Genomic DNA, 17,246 nt, shown 5'->3' on the forward strand with positions numbered 1-17,246 from the left:
TTCCCTTTCACTTCTTGTCACTTCTCACTCTCTTCTCTCTTAGTTTAGACATTTTTTATATTGAAAAGTAATAATTTTTTTATAACAAGCTTGCATGTTGATTGTATATTGTTTTATACTTGTGCTCACGTCATTTCTTATTTGCTTTCCCATGCACTTCATATTGCTTTTTATGTGTTTCCATTTCATTTTTTATGCACTTGCATACTCACTTAACCATATTTAGCTTCCTGCTTCATACTACTTTTTAACACTCGCTTCCACTTCATATTGCTTTTAACCATTGCATAATCAATTGTATGTGCTTTTCTTATCTGTTTCGTTTCCTGGTAACTATGCTTGAAACATACTCATGTGCAACCTCAGGCATGGAGATGCTTATCTAGTTATGTACACAATGAGCTCAGATAGGCCTTGTCCTACTCATTGTTGTGCCAAAGTTAGGTTGTGGAATGAGTCAATCAAATTTTAGCCACGTGGTGCCAAGCCATAGACCACATCATCACATTATAAGTCCAAATCCACATGCCATCTTCTCAATATTTTTAGAAAGCAAACCACTGCTATCCAATTGTCACTATCTCTACTTTGGTAAAATTTTCTATTTAGCTCGAAACAGCTCCATGCTAACTTTGATAAGGTTAAAAGGAGGGTGGATTTGCTACCTGTTCATGTGCTTTCATGGGGCGTCGTTTGTGCAATCGTGAGGGACACCAACTCTTACTTTAGTATACTGAATTGCATGTGTCGCTTTCCTTACTAAATTATTGTTGCTGTTAACGTGGGGACACTTCTAGTTCTTGGTTGTCCTTTCCTTTTGAGCCAGCATCTCTCATATCCTGAACACGGATCCCATCATTTGAAATAGGATGGATTTCATCATACATTCAATCCTAGCCATCCATCTGAACCATCTAGCCATTGATTGGATGGCTAGAATTGAATGTATGATGGAACCCATCCTATTTCAAATGATGAGATCCGTGTTTTCTTATCCCTACTTTATATGCCAAGTCTCTTTTTGAGATTAGTAACCATCGTCTCGGCATGTTGGGTTGAGTCACATGAGATTTGGACTCTCATGCAAACGAGAGAATGAATCTCATTGGGATCAGCTAAACAAACGTGAGAAAATGAGTGGTGAGAAATGGACTCTCATTTGTCCATTTGTCTTTACAATGTAAGTTGATTTCTCATTTAAATGAGAATTAGAATCACATGAAGCCTCATGTGATTAATTATGGTTCATGTGACTCAAAATCAAATTTGTTTTGGAATCGCATGTGAACCAACAAACCAAACTTACCTAGTGTTATAAATCTTAGAAGGCTATACATTTAATCTAACATTTGAGGTGGGGGTAGTTTCATGAGAATTTTGAATTGTTTTATGAGAAAAAAAGATTGAGATGCAAATTTCATTTGTTTTAGAGAAGTTCCAAAGGTATCATTTAAAAACATAAATTGCTTAATGTGTCACTCAGTTTTTCCTTTTTTTTATGGTAATAGGTGCCTTTTAGAAATGTAATGCACATTAAGTGGATCAAGCTTGACTAGCTAGATATAATCACGTAACATTGATTAATCTTTGATTTTGAACTCATTTAATATATATATATATATATATATATATATATATATAGATAGATAGATAGATAGATAGATAGATAGATAGATAGATAGATAGATAGATAGAGAGAGAGAGAGAGAGAGGCTACACGAGCAAGGCGACTTTCAAATTATAGTTGGTGTTTTTTGCTTGATTTGAACTGGTAGATGTTTTATCACAGTTTACTCAGTAAAAAAGATATATCAACAAATCGACAGCTGATATCACACTAGAACTTGATGATAAAATATTGAAGTTTTTTAATTAAATCAATTCAATCCAAAGCATATTTTTCAGTAAATAAACAATGATAAAAATATATCAGTCCACATCAAGCAAAAAACACATAACTGTGATTAATTTTGAGGGGCCTAACAAAGACATTCCTCTGTATGAGAGAAGTTTGCCCGTCTAGCTGGAAATCATGGGTGTAATTAAAGTGCAACTGCTCAATCTAACTGCATAGACGTATTCAACGAAACTTGTACATTTGTTGGGGTTGAGACTTTGGGTTATCGTTTTTTGGACGTAAAGAACACGATCCTTTTAAGTCATAAAATGTTGATATATTGTAGGCTGTTATGTCAAATTGGTTTCCTAAGAGTAGGGATGTAAACGGGCCGGATTTAGCCATTACCGACTCCGACATAATCGGATTCGGAGTAGGTTGGTATCAAACAAAACTGAATCTGGATCCGACTAGCTTAAAATCTGATATTTATACATAATCTGATTCAAATCTTGCTCAGATTCGGACTCAGATGCAAAAACTCAATACTGAATCCAGCTCCAAATTTTGTTACCCCCGAATATTCGAATTTGGATTTGGGCCTGATGTTGGATTAATTACATCCGTTCTATTGACATCCCTACTAAGACCCAAATTATTCCCTACCTTGAATACATACAAGAAAAAGGGTGGGGTGTCTCATGCTTTCATATGAAGTAACACATAAGCACGTGTTGTTCCCATAATTGTTGCTAAAAATATGGTATTTTTTTTCTTTTTTTTTTCATCACCGTTGTGATTATGTTACCACTTCTCCTATCCTCGTCTGCTTTTAACTTTTTGAACTGAGAATTTAAAATTCCAATTGGTTCGTTGGGCCTTTACCAATAATATCTGAACTTGTCTTAAGCCACTATATATTTAGTTGATTAATTAAATGAGTTTACTGCCTGGGGTTGAGAGAGGCATGCCCTGCATTTCCCAACTTCCCACGGGAACGAAAATCAGCAGACACAAAGTGTAAAGAGCATGTTGGAATTATTCTAGTCAATAAAAATCATATGATATTCCCCTGATTTTCCTCTCCCAAGGTGAAAAGATCAGGTGCAATTTGATTGCACAAATATTTGTGCATTAAGCATCTGATCACCCTCCATCTCGGGGACAGGGCCTGTCAGTTGTGGGATCCAAGGCCTGATGGAGGGCAATCAGGTGCTTGATGCACAAATATTTGTGCAATCATATTGCACCCGGTGCAGACTCTCTCCCAAGAGGATTCATCATGACTATCCGGCTCGGATTACCAACATGAACAGAGTCAGGCTGGCCCTCTACAATGCACAGAATCAGAACTAGAACTACACAACGAGCCGAGCTAGCTTGAGCTTGACCAATTTAAGATCAGCTTGAATTCGTTCAAAAACATAAACAAGCCAAGCTTGAACAGTGGCTCAGGCTATATATAGTTTTAACGAGCCGAGTTTGAACAGAAAATTGAGCTCAGATAAGCTTGATTAAACTGATTAAGCTAGGCTTTTACGGGGGAGTGCTGAGATAGAATCCCAGCACCCTTCTGTTGATTTCAAAATTGTTTGTTAATGTAAAAATGTTCAGCTTGGTCTAAGCCAAGCCATGCTCGAGCTCGGCCCAAGCCGATCAGGAACATGGATTTTTCATGCTTGGCTAGAACCCGGCTGGTGTGCAGCCCTAATCAGAACTGCAGAATAACTGAGATTTGAAGTTAGCCCTAACCAGCTTTTGATTTGAAACATGCCAACATGAATCAAACCTAAGTTCAAGTCCATAGCCAGCTAGGTCAGGTTGTGATAATCACAAACTTAAACTTACCAATAACCAACCCGGTTCATGTAAATGCACTGATTCTTGAGCTGTCTCGGGCTGGCTTACATATGAATAAGAATCAAAATTGACCTTGAGTAAAATCATTAGCATGGCATCAACAATGTTATTAGATAAAAATAATCAGAGTGGTCAAAAGTCAAGAACTGGTTTAACAGACATGATTAGGTCTTGTATTAAATAATAATTTCTTGTTAGTCATCAACTTTATGTGACCCTTTCCAATCAAAACAGACTCCACTGCTGTCTTCACTGGTAAAAAAACGGCCTTGTTTTGTTAGTTTGGGGGGCAGGTATGCGTGCATGGTAAGAAAGTACAAGACCGCCCCCCCCCCCCCCCCCACCCCCCCACCCACACACACACACACACAAGCGTCCTATGGTTGTGTTGGGGGTACATATCTTCAAATATTTATTTCCCTAACTATCCTTGGCATTTAAATCAAATGTATAGTGATCAGGAATCCAACACCCTACCATGTGGACAACCTTAATTCTGGGTGCTGCCTTACAAAAATATCCCTAAGATGGTCCCTGCTTGTATGATGGTTTACACATGAAAATTTTCTATATTGATCTAAATATCCATAAATTTTTTGAGTTTTTTTCTGATCAATGCTCAATGGTAAAAACAAGTAGGTTAGAGCTATCACAGGCTTAGGGAGAAGGTACTTACTGACCCCTTCGTCCTAGGTTCGACTCCCACCGGGCATGCAGGTGTCTTCAACTGATATAAGGGTTTGGGCATCATAAGAGGGGGGGGGGTTAATATTTGGTTATGTTGACTTAATTGAACCACATACAACATGGTTAAAATGTAATGAACCAGCTCTTGAATCGTGTTTTTTGATTAAAAGACATGATTTTATAAGCCAAGAAAATATCACATATTGCAGGAAGTTGATTTTCCAAATCTCATAAGAACGTGTCTACTGTTGTCAGTCCAAGAGCCGATTTTCATTAACCAAATCATATAGATCACATTTATAAGGTTACTTTTATGAAAAGAATAAAAAATAAACTCATTTGTTCATAATGGTGACCAGACTATGAAAAGATTAAACTAGTTGTATTTAACATTAGATGAATTCAATTATATTAAAATAACTAAAGTATTCTTAAAAAATAATATTTTTAAAAATATGAGGTTAGATTCAAAAGGTAAATTTGATGGATTCATAAAGTTACTTTTTTTGTCAAAGGTGTCTAACTTTTCAATTATCTTCCTCAGAAGACCTATACTGACCAAGAGTAGCATGAAATCTCTAAAAGTATCATTCTTTTTAAGAGTATTTTAGTTCACTACAAGAAAAATGTTAATTAGCGACGGATTTTTTTCGTCGCAAATTTGTGACAGATTAGCTAAAAAAAACTTTCATCCAGAATCTGTCGCTAAGTAGCGATGGATTAACTATGGAAAAATGTTATCGTCAATCCGTCGCTACTTAGCGACGGAATAACGACTCTAATTTTTCGTCGCTACTTGTCAATAGAAGAAAAACAAATTAGCGACGGATTAGCGAGAAAAAAATTCCCTCGCTAAATCCGTCGCTAATTTTTTATTTAAACCTCTCATCAAGAGTGCGAAATTTTTCCTCTCTCCCCGTTCAAAATTTAAACCGACTGAGTGATTTAAATTGACTTCCGAAGGAATGATATCGAAGGACGACGACGAGGCAGAGCGGACGGTTGCTGGAGCACGGCGATGCCGGAGAGCGCGCTGGTTCATGGAGGATGGCGATGAGGCAGAGCGACCGGTTGCTGGAGGACGACAACGCCGGAGAGGAAATCGGTTCACGAAGGACGACGATGAGGCAGACCGTCCGGTTGCTGGAGGCCGCCGCCGCCAGAGAGCGTGCCGGTTCACAGAATACGACGACGAGGCAGAGCGTTCGGTTGCTGGAGGATGGCGACGCCGAAGAGCGCGTCGGTTCACAGAGGATGGCGATGAGGCAGAGCGTCCGGTTGCTGAAGGACGGCGACACTGGAGAGCACACCGATTCACAGAGGATGGCGATGCCGAAGAGCGTACCGATTCACGAAGGACGACATTGCAGATATCGAAGGACGGGCAGTCCCTTTGCAATGTCAGTCGGGTGCAGTACAAGTCTGACTTATTGCTGTCAGAATACTGCCCGACAGAGAGCAATTTATTTTTATTTTTTATTTTTTATTTTTAAATTTAACGACGGATATTGTCTGTCGCTAATCTATCACAAATTAACGATGGAAGTAATGACTGATATTTTTGGCGCTAATTAGCGAGCAAAAATTTATGATGGACGATATCCATCGCCAATTTAGCGACGGATTAGCGATGGATATCGTCCATCGCTAATCCACGATAAGTTTGAATTTCTAATATCAAACTCACCTATAACCCATATATATATATATATATATATATATATATATATATATATATATATATATATATATATATATATATATGGCTAATTTGGATTTCTTTAACAAACGGGCCAACCTTTTGTTGCAATGTGCACCAAAACAAAATCTGTGTTTAGTGGCATGACCAAAAGAAATATTTATGAATATTGCAAGATGGCACACTTGTACGAATGACAGTGCACCATTTTGTCAGAGATTTTGGAATGAAACTGTGTTATCATGCAACTATTTTGTTTTTTTTTAAGGTAAGGTGGGGTTAGGCAAACCCCTAACAACTATACATTGGGTTTTGAACCTGCAACGTCCCAACACAAGGTGGCGTGCACTAGCTGCTCCTACCAGACAAGCTGAGCCCCGATAGTTATCATGCAACTATTTCTTCTTCAGAAATCTGCACAGCTAGGTGGGGTATAATGTATGAGTGAAACTGCATTATCAGAGATCTCATAGTGTACAACGTATTGGACAAAATAGAATTTGGCCCAGTTGGGAGATCCCAAAACCCCCAAGAATGCAGTGTTTTTTTTCATTAAGGATGGAGAAACCACCCTCGTGATTAGAAATATAGTATAAATATTATATATATAATATTTCATATATATATATAATATATTATATATATATATATAATATTTCATATACAATTACATATATTATATGAAATATAGTATAAAATTATGTATATTATATATACAAATATGATTATGCATATATTAATGTAACTATATATTAAAATATATTATAAAAATATCATATAATATATATTATATACAATATACTAATAACATACTATATACATATATTTACATATTTTATATATAATATAAGGTTAACATGACCCGGCCGAGTCATCGGAGATGAGCCGAGTGAGGAGTACGAGTCGATGGGTTTTAAACCAATGGCCAGAATATACGGTTTCCTCATGTAAAATGTGGCTGCTTTCCTCAAGCAAAGTGGTCCCCCTTCTTTGAGAAGCACCTTATGGAAACCCTTATAAATGGTGTCAATTTCCAAGGAAATGGATCTAGGGCGGCAAACGCCATCTTGAAAAGTGCGTGGTTTTCCTTTCAAAGGTTATATTCGTAATTTAGATAGAAGTACACCTTCATAGTTAATGTACTTCATGCACCATAGACAAAATTTGTGTAGTCTAGTCATTTTATAGCCCCATAATTACTTTCAGAAAACAGATCTTTGTCTTTGGTTTCAGTTTTTTTTTTTTAGTATTTACAAAAAATGGGAATTTGACAGCAGTTCAGTTGGAGTCTCTAGGAACATGGCTGGAATTAAAAAAAGGAAAGACCCATTCTAATTATTCCAACGTTCAGATTTGGGACAGAGGAGGACCACACAGCAGGGTGGCTTTGCAAAGTTTTTTCAAATTTTGTTTCATGTGGGCGAAAGTGGCTTTTTGGTACCAAAAGAACCTTCACTTATAGCTGAAAATGACGTCCCCACGGTGCCGGATATCATGATCTTTCTGATCTTAAAACTTCCTGTTACTGTGGGTGCAGCGCAATACAGGAAATTCGAGTTCTTTGCAGGATCTTGGGGGGGGGGGGGGGGGGGGGGGGCATCTACGTTGGCGTTATCCACTGCAGTTCAGAGAAATAGGTGTCAACAAATACTTGGAAAATATATATGTCACACGAAGACGGGAAAAAAAAGAGACGTGACACTGTTTTTTTTAGATATTTTTTGCTAAGAGGACACGACACGAGAGTGAATCGAAGCATCCCTGTGACAACTTAGAAACTCTTCGATGGAATGTGATGTTTCCATTTGTGAAGTTACTTTATTTAAGAATTATGTCGCAAAATATGGTCGATATTTTAAAAATATCACGATTTTATGATGATTGATATTATGCCGGAAAAACATATTATTTTCAAAATATCACCCTTTCAAGTTTTTTTTTTTATCACAATACTAACAGAATTCAAATCTTTTTACATTTTATACATATGGTGCATCGGCAGAGGCTATGGAGGCCCTTATCTTTCTATTGATTAATGATAACCCTTTCAAGGTTAAAATCAATATATTAAAAAGTATAACAAGATAGATGAGGGGGGCATGAGCAGAGTACATCACGCGCCGTATCAGAATACGGAGATTTTTTGTGGGACCCACTTTTTATGGAATCTCAGTAACAACTACTAAAGGGTAGTGGCAGGGAAGGAAGGAGATCAACAGATCAGGGTCAGTGGGCCACCAAGGAATTTGAGGGGCCCACTTCCTCAAACCTACAAAAAGTAAACCCACTTTTCCTTTTTTCCATATTGTTCCGTTCCCTTCTCTCCAGTCCCACCCAAATTCCTTGCATGGTTTTCCTCTCTCTGCCTGCAAAAGATATGGACGTCTCTTTCTTACTCTTCCTGACTCCTTTCCCTCTGCTTATTCTTTAGTTAATACAGTTCTCATATTTATGAACAACAAGAGCTTGTTTGTTGGTAGCTGAAGCCTTCAAGATCTTTCAAATAGTTCACTCTTACCCATTTTCTCAAGTGTTTCACTCTTATTTTTTTTTTGTGGGCCATCAGGTTGAAAATTTTGGGTATTGACTCAAACTACTAGGGGTGTTTTTCTTTGTTACTTTTCCCATATTTTGCTTACAATTAAATGGTATTGATGATGATTCTGGTTGGTTGTTTGGTTTGTTCATGATTGTGAAATATTTTGGGTTCTTCAAAAACCAATCTTTTGCCTAAAGTGGACAAGCTTTCTAAGAAAAAGAGTTGTTATGGCGGTTTTAGTTTGCAGAGATGTAAAGGTGATGACTTTTTAATTTCTTGAGTATTACTCTCTCCCTCCCCATAGAAAAGAGGCAGCCCAAGAAGAATCATGGACGACGAAATTTGCAAAAAGATATCTTCAGTTTCCTGATCCTTGTAACTATAACTCTCTCCCTCCCCATAGAAAAGAGGCAGCCCAAGAAGAATCATGGAGGACGAAATTTGCAGAAAGATTCTCTCCTTTATGTGACTATAACTCTCTAATTATCACCACCACCACCAACTTCTAAATTCAGTACTGTGCCAATTTTAGTTTCCTTCCTAAACCTCAACTTGAGATAATCAGTCACTCACCGGTACTTTTCTAGCCTGCCTTGAAACAAAAACATTCTGCAAGAAAAATTGAGCAGGTTGGAAATGCTAGCTCTTTTCTCCAACTTTTGTTTAGTTTTTTGGAATTTTTCTAATTAACCATCCAATTCCTTAGATGATGAATGATATGATTGACTGGCCTCACTGCTGTCTGGTGCAGCCAAAGCCCTGAAATCAAGGAAACATCGTCATCCAGAATGTATGATGAAAGTGATTACTTTGATTCTGCCCATCATCCCATCACAACAGAAATTGACGGCTCCACCATAACTCCAACCAACTGCGCTATGGGAGTAGGCCTAGACCAAAGCTTCGCCTTTGAAGACCAGCACAACCCCACAGAAGAATCAATGGGCATTGAGCTCCAGAACCAGCTCAACTTTGAACTTGATCCAGAATTCAACACCCAGATCATCCAAGAGGCTCTTCAAGTTCAAGCAAACCACCCTCAACTAGAGCACCACAACCACCACCACCACTTCGTGACACCAATGCCCCCGCTTCCCAACTGGGAGGCTAATGAAATTCATGATGCATCACTCCACCAGCACCATCAACAGCAGCAAAGCAGCAATCTGACCGGCTTGAATTCCACGACCTATGGTTTAAACCCTTCCTACACTACACCAGACCTCCTGAACTTCCTTCAGCTCCCCAGATGCTCTGTCCCCACAATGCTTCCCACTGCTTCTTCCATGCCTTTCAATGGCATTAACAAAAAAACAGCACCGGGTTTTCCCAATTCCCTTGATATTTACTCCGAACTCAGTGCAAATGATGCCAATTCAGCACCCACTGTGTTGTATGATCCACTCCATTTGACCTTCCCACCAAACCCACCACTGCTTAGGGACTTGTTTCAGTCACTGCCTCAGAATTACCACCTCCCCAATTCAAAAGCTGGGTCATACTTTGGGTTGGATGAGGAGGCAGGTGGGGTGCTTCAGGAGGGGGAGATTGGCAGGCAGTATGGAAACTCGGTGTTGGACTTCAGGAGGGAGATGTGTGGGATGGCCAAGGGAGAAGTGAGGGGGAATCACCACTTTGCTACTGAGAAACAAAGGAGGGAGTCCTTGAATGAGAAGTACAAAGCTCTCAGGTCTCTGGTTCCAAACCCAACTAAGGTGATCACCTGACATTAACTCTCTCTCTCTCTCTCCAATACATTAGTTTTGAGGGGACACCAACTATTTTTTCCATCTCAGCTATTTTTTCCATCTCAGATATAGTACTGATCACTCTCTCTCCCTCTCTCGCCAATACATTAGTTTTAGTTTTGTGATCGAGGTCACCAACCATTATTTCCATCTCTCTCTCTCTCTTGATATGTCACCAACCATCATTTCCATCTGAAGTATAGTGCTGAGCTCTCTCTCTCCAATAAGTTTTGAGAGGCCACCAACCATCATTTCCATCTGAAGTATAGTGCTGAACTCTCTCTCTCTCTCTCTCTCTCAAATACATTAGTTTTGAGAGGCCACCAACCATCATCCATCTGAGGTATCTCTCTCTCTCTCTCGTCCTTGTTTTGGCTGGTATGAAACTGTCCACAATCTGTCGCAGACTGACAGAGCTTCGGTCGTGGGGGATGCAATTGACTACATCAAAGAGCTTCTAAGGACGGTTGAGGAACTCAAATTACTGGTAGAAAAGAAGAGGCGTGAGGGGGGAAGAAACAAGAGGCAGAAGCTTGGGGACCATGATCAGGACTCAACAGTCCTGGACATGGAGAGCTCCACACCCAACAAGCCCCCCATTGGGGATGCTGTTGCAGTCAGGACAGAGAAAGAGCAGACTTCCAATGGCTCCCTGAGGAGTTCCTGGCTGCAAAGGACCTCCAAGGACGGCACCTGGGTCGACGTTAGGATCGTTGATGATGAGGTCACCATCAAGCTCACGCAGAGAAAGAAGAAGAACTGCCTTCTCTTCGTGTCGAAGGTTCTAGAAGACCTCCAGCTTGAGATCCTCCATGCCAATGGCGCCAACTTTGGTGATCATAACATCTTCTTGTTCAATACCAAGGTACGCTACCTTCCACTTGGTTACGTTATCTATGTGATGTGCTTGCATAATGTACATAGGAATGCGCATATGTTTGTATGTATGGGATCAAAATGCATCGCTATTGCATAAAGTGGATATGAATGTGTATTTAAGCCATACATGGTATTTGTTCATTTTTTGCATGTATGGCATGAAGACACATCCTATATATGGTATTAGATTGCATGAAAGATTTAGCTTAAGAGGAGTCATTAAGGTATGTATGCACGTGTAAGTCTGGGCATTCAGTAAAGGGTATCACTTCTCAGAGTTATATGTACATTTTGTATGTATGGATGGTTAGGTATATGTGTGTGGTAGCCGCCTTATAGATGTAGCTCAAGAGTTGATAACATGTATTAAAGCAGGTACCTTTCATGTTCATATGCGTTTCTTGAAAAAAACAAATAAAAGGCTTAACTAGAACTTGTTCATAAAAGATTCAGCTTTTCATTAGATCAGTTTGATTTCAAGCATCTTTTTGAGTAAATAAGCAACAGGTTCAGATTAAGCAAAAAACACATGCATACATACATACGTGTGTGTGTGTGTGCTTTTCCCTAAGAAGCTGTTGTTTTGTGCATTCATTTGGTTTCGATATTTCTTTCCTAAATACATTCACTATATATTTTATGATAATGATGTTCCATTTTGAGTACCAGTTCCTAAACCTTGTAAAGCTTTTGAATGCAGATCTGTGAAGGGTCATGTGTTTATGCAAGTGCAATTGCCAACAAGCTCATTGAAGGTGTGGACAGGCACTACCCTAAGTTCACCGCAAGCTTTTAGACCACAAGTGCCACGGATACTGTGAAATTGAGATGCAGCTTTCCGTGCGTTCTTTCGTAACATCACTCTCCTATACTTTTCTAACACAAACATTGTTTTTTTTTTCTTTTTTTCCTTTTTGGTGACATGATTTTCTGGTATTCTGTTGTTTGAAAACTCTAGATTGAAATCTGATTTTGGTAGTCTCGACTTGTGTTGCGGACACACGCACACAAGTGACATAAATCGTCAATAGGTGCATCATGTCACTTGATTTGTTTTCGGTTTCATGCAGTCCACAGCCTCCAATATGGTCCCAGGTAGGTTCAGCTTTGACCCACTCAAAACCAACTTTGCAATTCAGAGAGAGAGAGATAGAGAGTTCGTATCTTTGTGTATGTGTATAGGAAGGGGGAAGATGCAACCAATTCCACATCTAGAAGATCATCTAGACCGTTTAACTAGATTTCAAACCAATGGTCTAGATTTAACTTTTAAAATTTAAACCCTCATAAATGATGCCCAATGAATTCTTGTAATGAATTAGCTATCATACATAAGGCAGCATATGAATAACATTAAAAAAATCATTTATGAAGGTTTGAATTTTAAAATTGAAGTTAAATTGCTGAATTAAAAGAATCTAACATTCTAAATAATGTCATATATAGATGCTTCACTTGAATATGTTTGTATTTGGTTGTATCTTCCCCCTTCCCTGCACACACACACACATACTGAGTGAAATGATGCATCACAAGATCCATAATGTTGCCTGATCTGGTTTTATGTAGCCGACAGTCTTGGACATGGTTCTAGGGATGTTCAAATTTGACACACTCAAAGCCATATTTAAAACTCAAGTAACTGGAGATAGAAGGCTTATGTTTGAAGTGGCATAAGGTTTTGTAAGTACAGTGGTGTCAGAAAAAAGAGTTGCCAGCCTCATCTTGTAGGCAAGTGCAGAAATGCAGTGATACAAGCTAGGCACATGTATTCCCAGAATACAAATTCAAGAGCAACTGTTCCGATAGTATGTATCAAATATACGATTAGAACCTATTGTAGGCAAGAAAAAAAATGACAGGCCAGACAATTAGTTGCCTACACATCTGGGTAGCTGTCTTAGGCAGAGATGTTTCATTGTGGAGTACGTTAATGTAATCTCCCTTCTTCTTTCTACATAGCAGGGCGCCTTATCCAACACTCTAAACTTGACCTGAATTCAAAGTTGATGGAAATAATTGCATTGCTTGATAACCTATATAAGCTTTATCAGCTTGATTACAGTTCCTTGTATGCACTCAGCACGAGTTAATCTGTTGTAGCATCAAGACATGTTACATTATCATGCATGTACATTGGTTTAGATAGATAATTAATCATTTAAAACTAGATATAGCTTTGAGATTTCTTTTTCTTTTTTTGTATTACGAACGGAAAATTACCTCGCTCACTGAGTTCCTCGGTTGGATGCCTTAGGTCCCCCTTTCCCACGAGAGACTACACCCAGCTTCGGCCTTGTAGCAAAGGTCCACACCTGTGGGTTTCAAACTTGTGACATCCCATCAACTTGGTAGTGTTCACGTATGAGTCACAGTAACATGTGAGTGAAATTAACCGCGTGGAAAAGCTCATCGAAATAGGTTCCATCAAAGTGAACCAACTATGGAAAACCTCAGTCGATAGACCATGTTGAACAGATCCTAATAGTAACCAAGATCGATGATAAATCTACCTAAACTCCAGACATGTGCAAAGCAACGCATCTTTTTTTTTTTAAAGGCAGGCAAACATTTCATTCATGAATCACATTGTCTACGTTCAGGCGACCGAGTTGGTTGCAGAAATAGAATTAAAAATAGAGTGAAGCAAAACAGAATAGTTGGGGAACAATTCCTGCAACCATGCAAGAGACTCAGCTCCCCACTTGGAACCAACCATGATACACACGCCCGACAGAATAAGTCGTAAGCCGAGGAAGAGTTTCCCGGTGGTGAAATCTGGAATTCCTTTCATTCCAAATAACCCACCACGCAATGGTAAGCCACCACCTCCAAAGGAACAATCCCTTTTTTGTTCTTGTGAGTAGATTAGGGCCAAGGAGGAGGTCACAGGCCCACGATTCAGCTCGTACCTGAATGTTGCGGTTCCCCCAGAAAGAGGAGAAGATTTCTTGCACCAAATCTCAATCACAAAACAGGTGGAAGGATGATTGCTCCTGGGTGTGGCAGAGATAGAAGAAACTTGTGAGTTGGATCCCCCATCTCTGGATCTGATGACCTGTCAAACATGAGTTGAGATCAAAGGAGCGGCTAAGTTGCATGGCTACGAGACACTAGCCAAACAGTGTTGCATGGGACTCACAGCTACAAGGTGCAGTCTCCCCATGAAATGTTCTCATGTGATTGCCCTTGTCAAATAGCCATGGTAATTAGTCGTTCTTATGATCCTTGCATGTCGAAAATCAACAACTATATTGTAAGACTCTAATATGGGACCTCTAGAGTTCGGGTTGGTGGGTATTATTTTTTAGAAGAAAATACCAAGTAACGCATAAAAACATGACACTAATTTTTTTTCTAAATAAATATCATCAATAAATTCAAATAAAAAAATCTCACACAAGTGATAAAGATTATATTGTCGAAATGAGGCTTTCAAGTTCAATAAATAAAAAAGAAAGAGAAAACTGCTCTATAAGAAGATGAGGTCACTTACATCCTGAAAAACGCTAGCGACATCTTACACCAATTCCTTTTCACAAAGTCACCTAGAACCTACAGTTGTAATAATTAAAAAGAAGGTGACTCTAAAACCCAGTAAAAAATAAATTATAAGCAAAATAAATTCAAATTACAACTGTAGTGGGTTTTAAGCCCCTAGTCTTATTTTAGTTTTCAATCACACATCACACACATGTTTGTGTCTTTTAAATCTCCTAGTTTTTTACTTAATTCTTACAAGTTAGCATTATTTTGATGTTAATCACTATCTACTTCGATTATACCAGTAATAGTCTCATATGGGTATAGCAATTTGTGTAGAATACTTCAATTCTATAGTATTGGTCAGACTATTAACTACTTTTGTCTCTACCTACTACAGTGTAGGACCCTCAGTAGCGAACCGACAAGTCAGTAACTATAACTATATATGCTCCAAGATTTTCGTGATTCATGGTATATCTTAATCTAACTTTAGAGTTTCAAATCTCTCGGTTATGCATTCACATGGACTCTCACTAGAGCTCAAATTTATTGTTTCCTGACAAGTGATCTCAAGGGACATTCTCAATCAAGTATTCTCAAAGGACAATCATAGGGTTCTGAGGTTCACCAATTTTTTAAACATGCAAAGATGTAGTTTCTCTATATCTATAAATCTTGAGGGCCCCAACAATAGCGATTCTCGTGTTGATGGCTATTAGGTAGCTCCTTTTACCTGTCAGCCCCCGATAATTTATATGGTTTTAGCATGCTAAACTACTTCAAGTCACAATAGCACCTTTGTAACTAGTATGTGACTCACATCTCATCTCAAGGACTTTATTCTCATACATGTATTTTTAAGTTCTTCACAAATATGCATTTCATCTAAAATATAATAATTCAATACATGAAACTCACGATGAAATATCACATATTCATGAAATTATTTATGGCATCAAGACTAAATCACATGCATTCATTCTATAATCATAAGAAAAGTATATTTCTAATACGCAATTGCAAACTCATTATAACATAATTGTGATCTTAAGTAAACATGATTTCATGGAGTCAAATTCGTAAAGATATCAACATACAATGTGTTATTAACTAAAAATGTTTATAATTTCTCTTACCTCGAATACAAACATTATACTATAGTCTGCAGTCTAGTCTCACGTATTTCTAATAACATAATATGATCATCATGCAAGCATATTTATATTAAAAAATAAATATTTCTTACACTTTATCAAAATTACCAAAATATCTCTCTCGAGGTGATATATTAAACATCGATTTGTGTGCCCCTAATTTGGTCAAAATCATAAAACAAGCATATTGCTTACTGTGATATGAATCCAATGCACCAAACATCACTCAATTATGAGTTCGGGGTACAAAGTTCAAATTATTTTACTAACTTTTGATTGGGTCATACATAGAAGGGTAATTAGCCCAAGTCAGACCGGGCTCGGTCTGGGTTTAGAACACTAGGTTTACTGAACCAAGTTTGGATCCAATTGGGTTTGAGTTCAAACATATCTGGACTTCTCTAAATTTTATATTGGATTAGTTTACTAATTGGTACAGATCCGTATCTAGTTTGGTGTAACTGAACTTGACCCAAAATGTTCTAACTATGAACAAACTAGGTTTGTCTAATTCTATCTCAGTTAGAGACAAACTCAACTGGTTTAGTTCAGTTTCAATCAGGATCCAGAACAAACCAGTTCAGTTCCAGTCAAGATCTAGAACTGGACCACTCACTGACCGGATCCAGACACAATTCTCATCTTAATCTAGAATCGACCTGCCTAGTTACAGACTGGATCCAGACCCAATTTTGATCTGGATCCAAGACTAATCTAACCAATCACATGCTGGATCCAGATCCAGAACTAGTTCTTTTGGTCACAGACTGGATTTAGAACTGGTTCAGTCTAGGTCTGGTCTAACCTTGACCGACCCAAACAAACTGGATCGAACTAGACCCAATCATAGTTTGGTCCAGTTCAATCCAGATCCAAAATAAGAAAACCGAGACAGGGATCAACCTGTCTTGGTTCTTTAATACATTGACCAAACTTGATCTGGCCAGAGCCGAACTGACTCGATCTTAGTCAGACCAGACCCGATATGGGTTCACACACAGACCGGTTCGGTCAGTCAGACTCGGTGTGCATGGTTCAGTCCAGACCGGTTAGTTCGACCGAGCCTACTTGTTTTTTAAACACATTGAACAGATTCAGCCTGGCTGGACCTAAACCAAGTCGTTCTCAATAAGACCTGGTCTGGGTTCATACGCAGACTGGTTCTTTCAGACTGACTTGGTGCAGTTCAGTCTAGACCGGTTCGATCAACTGAAACTACTTTTTTTTTAAACACATTGATCAAACTCGGTTTGGCTGAGCATGAACCAAGTCGGTCTCAATCAGACCCACCCAGACCAGTTCGATCAAATTGTGTAACGACCCAAATATTTAACTCAAAAATTTTGAAATAATTTTT

At 38.5% G+C, this 17,246-nt stretch overlaps 1 protein-coding gene across 1 annotated transcript; it reads left to right on the top strand.

Moving 5' to 3' along the window:
• Nucleotides 1-5,431: 5,431 nt before the first annotated feature.
• Nucleotides 5,432-12,045, top strand: LOC149813459 (transcription factor bHLH10-like). Its single transcript, XM_089991131.1, has 4 exons — nucleotides 5,432-5,784; nucleotides 9,374-10,337; nucleotides 10,777-11,235; nucleotides 11,950-12,045. The coding sequence occupies exons 1-4, from the start codon at nucleotides 5,432-5,434 to the stop codon at nucleotides 12,043-12,045; spliced, it is 1,872 nt and encodes a 623-aa protein (XP_089847257.1).
• The last annotated feature ends 5,201 nt before the right edge of the window (nucleotides 12,046-17,246 follow it).

Source organism: Nuphar pumila, chromosome 16, assembly GCF_984573655.1.
Source record: "Nuphar pumila chromosome 16, dmNupPumi1.hap1.1, whole genome shotgun sequence".
In the NCBI taxonomy this organism is placed as follows: domain Eukaryota; kingdom Viridiplantae; phylum Streptophyta; class Magnoliopsida; order Nymphaeales; family Nymphaeaceae; genus Nuphar; species Nuphar pumila.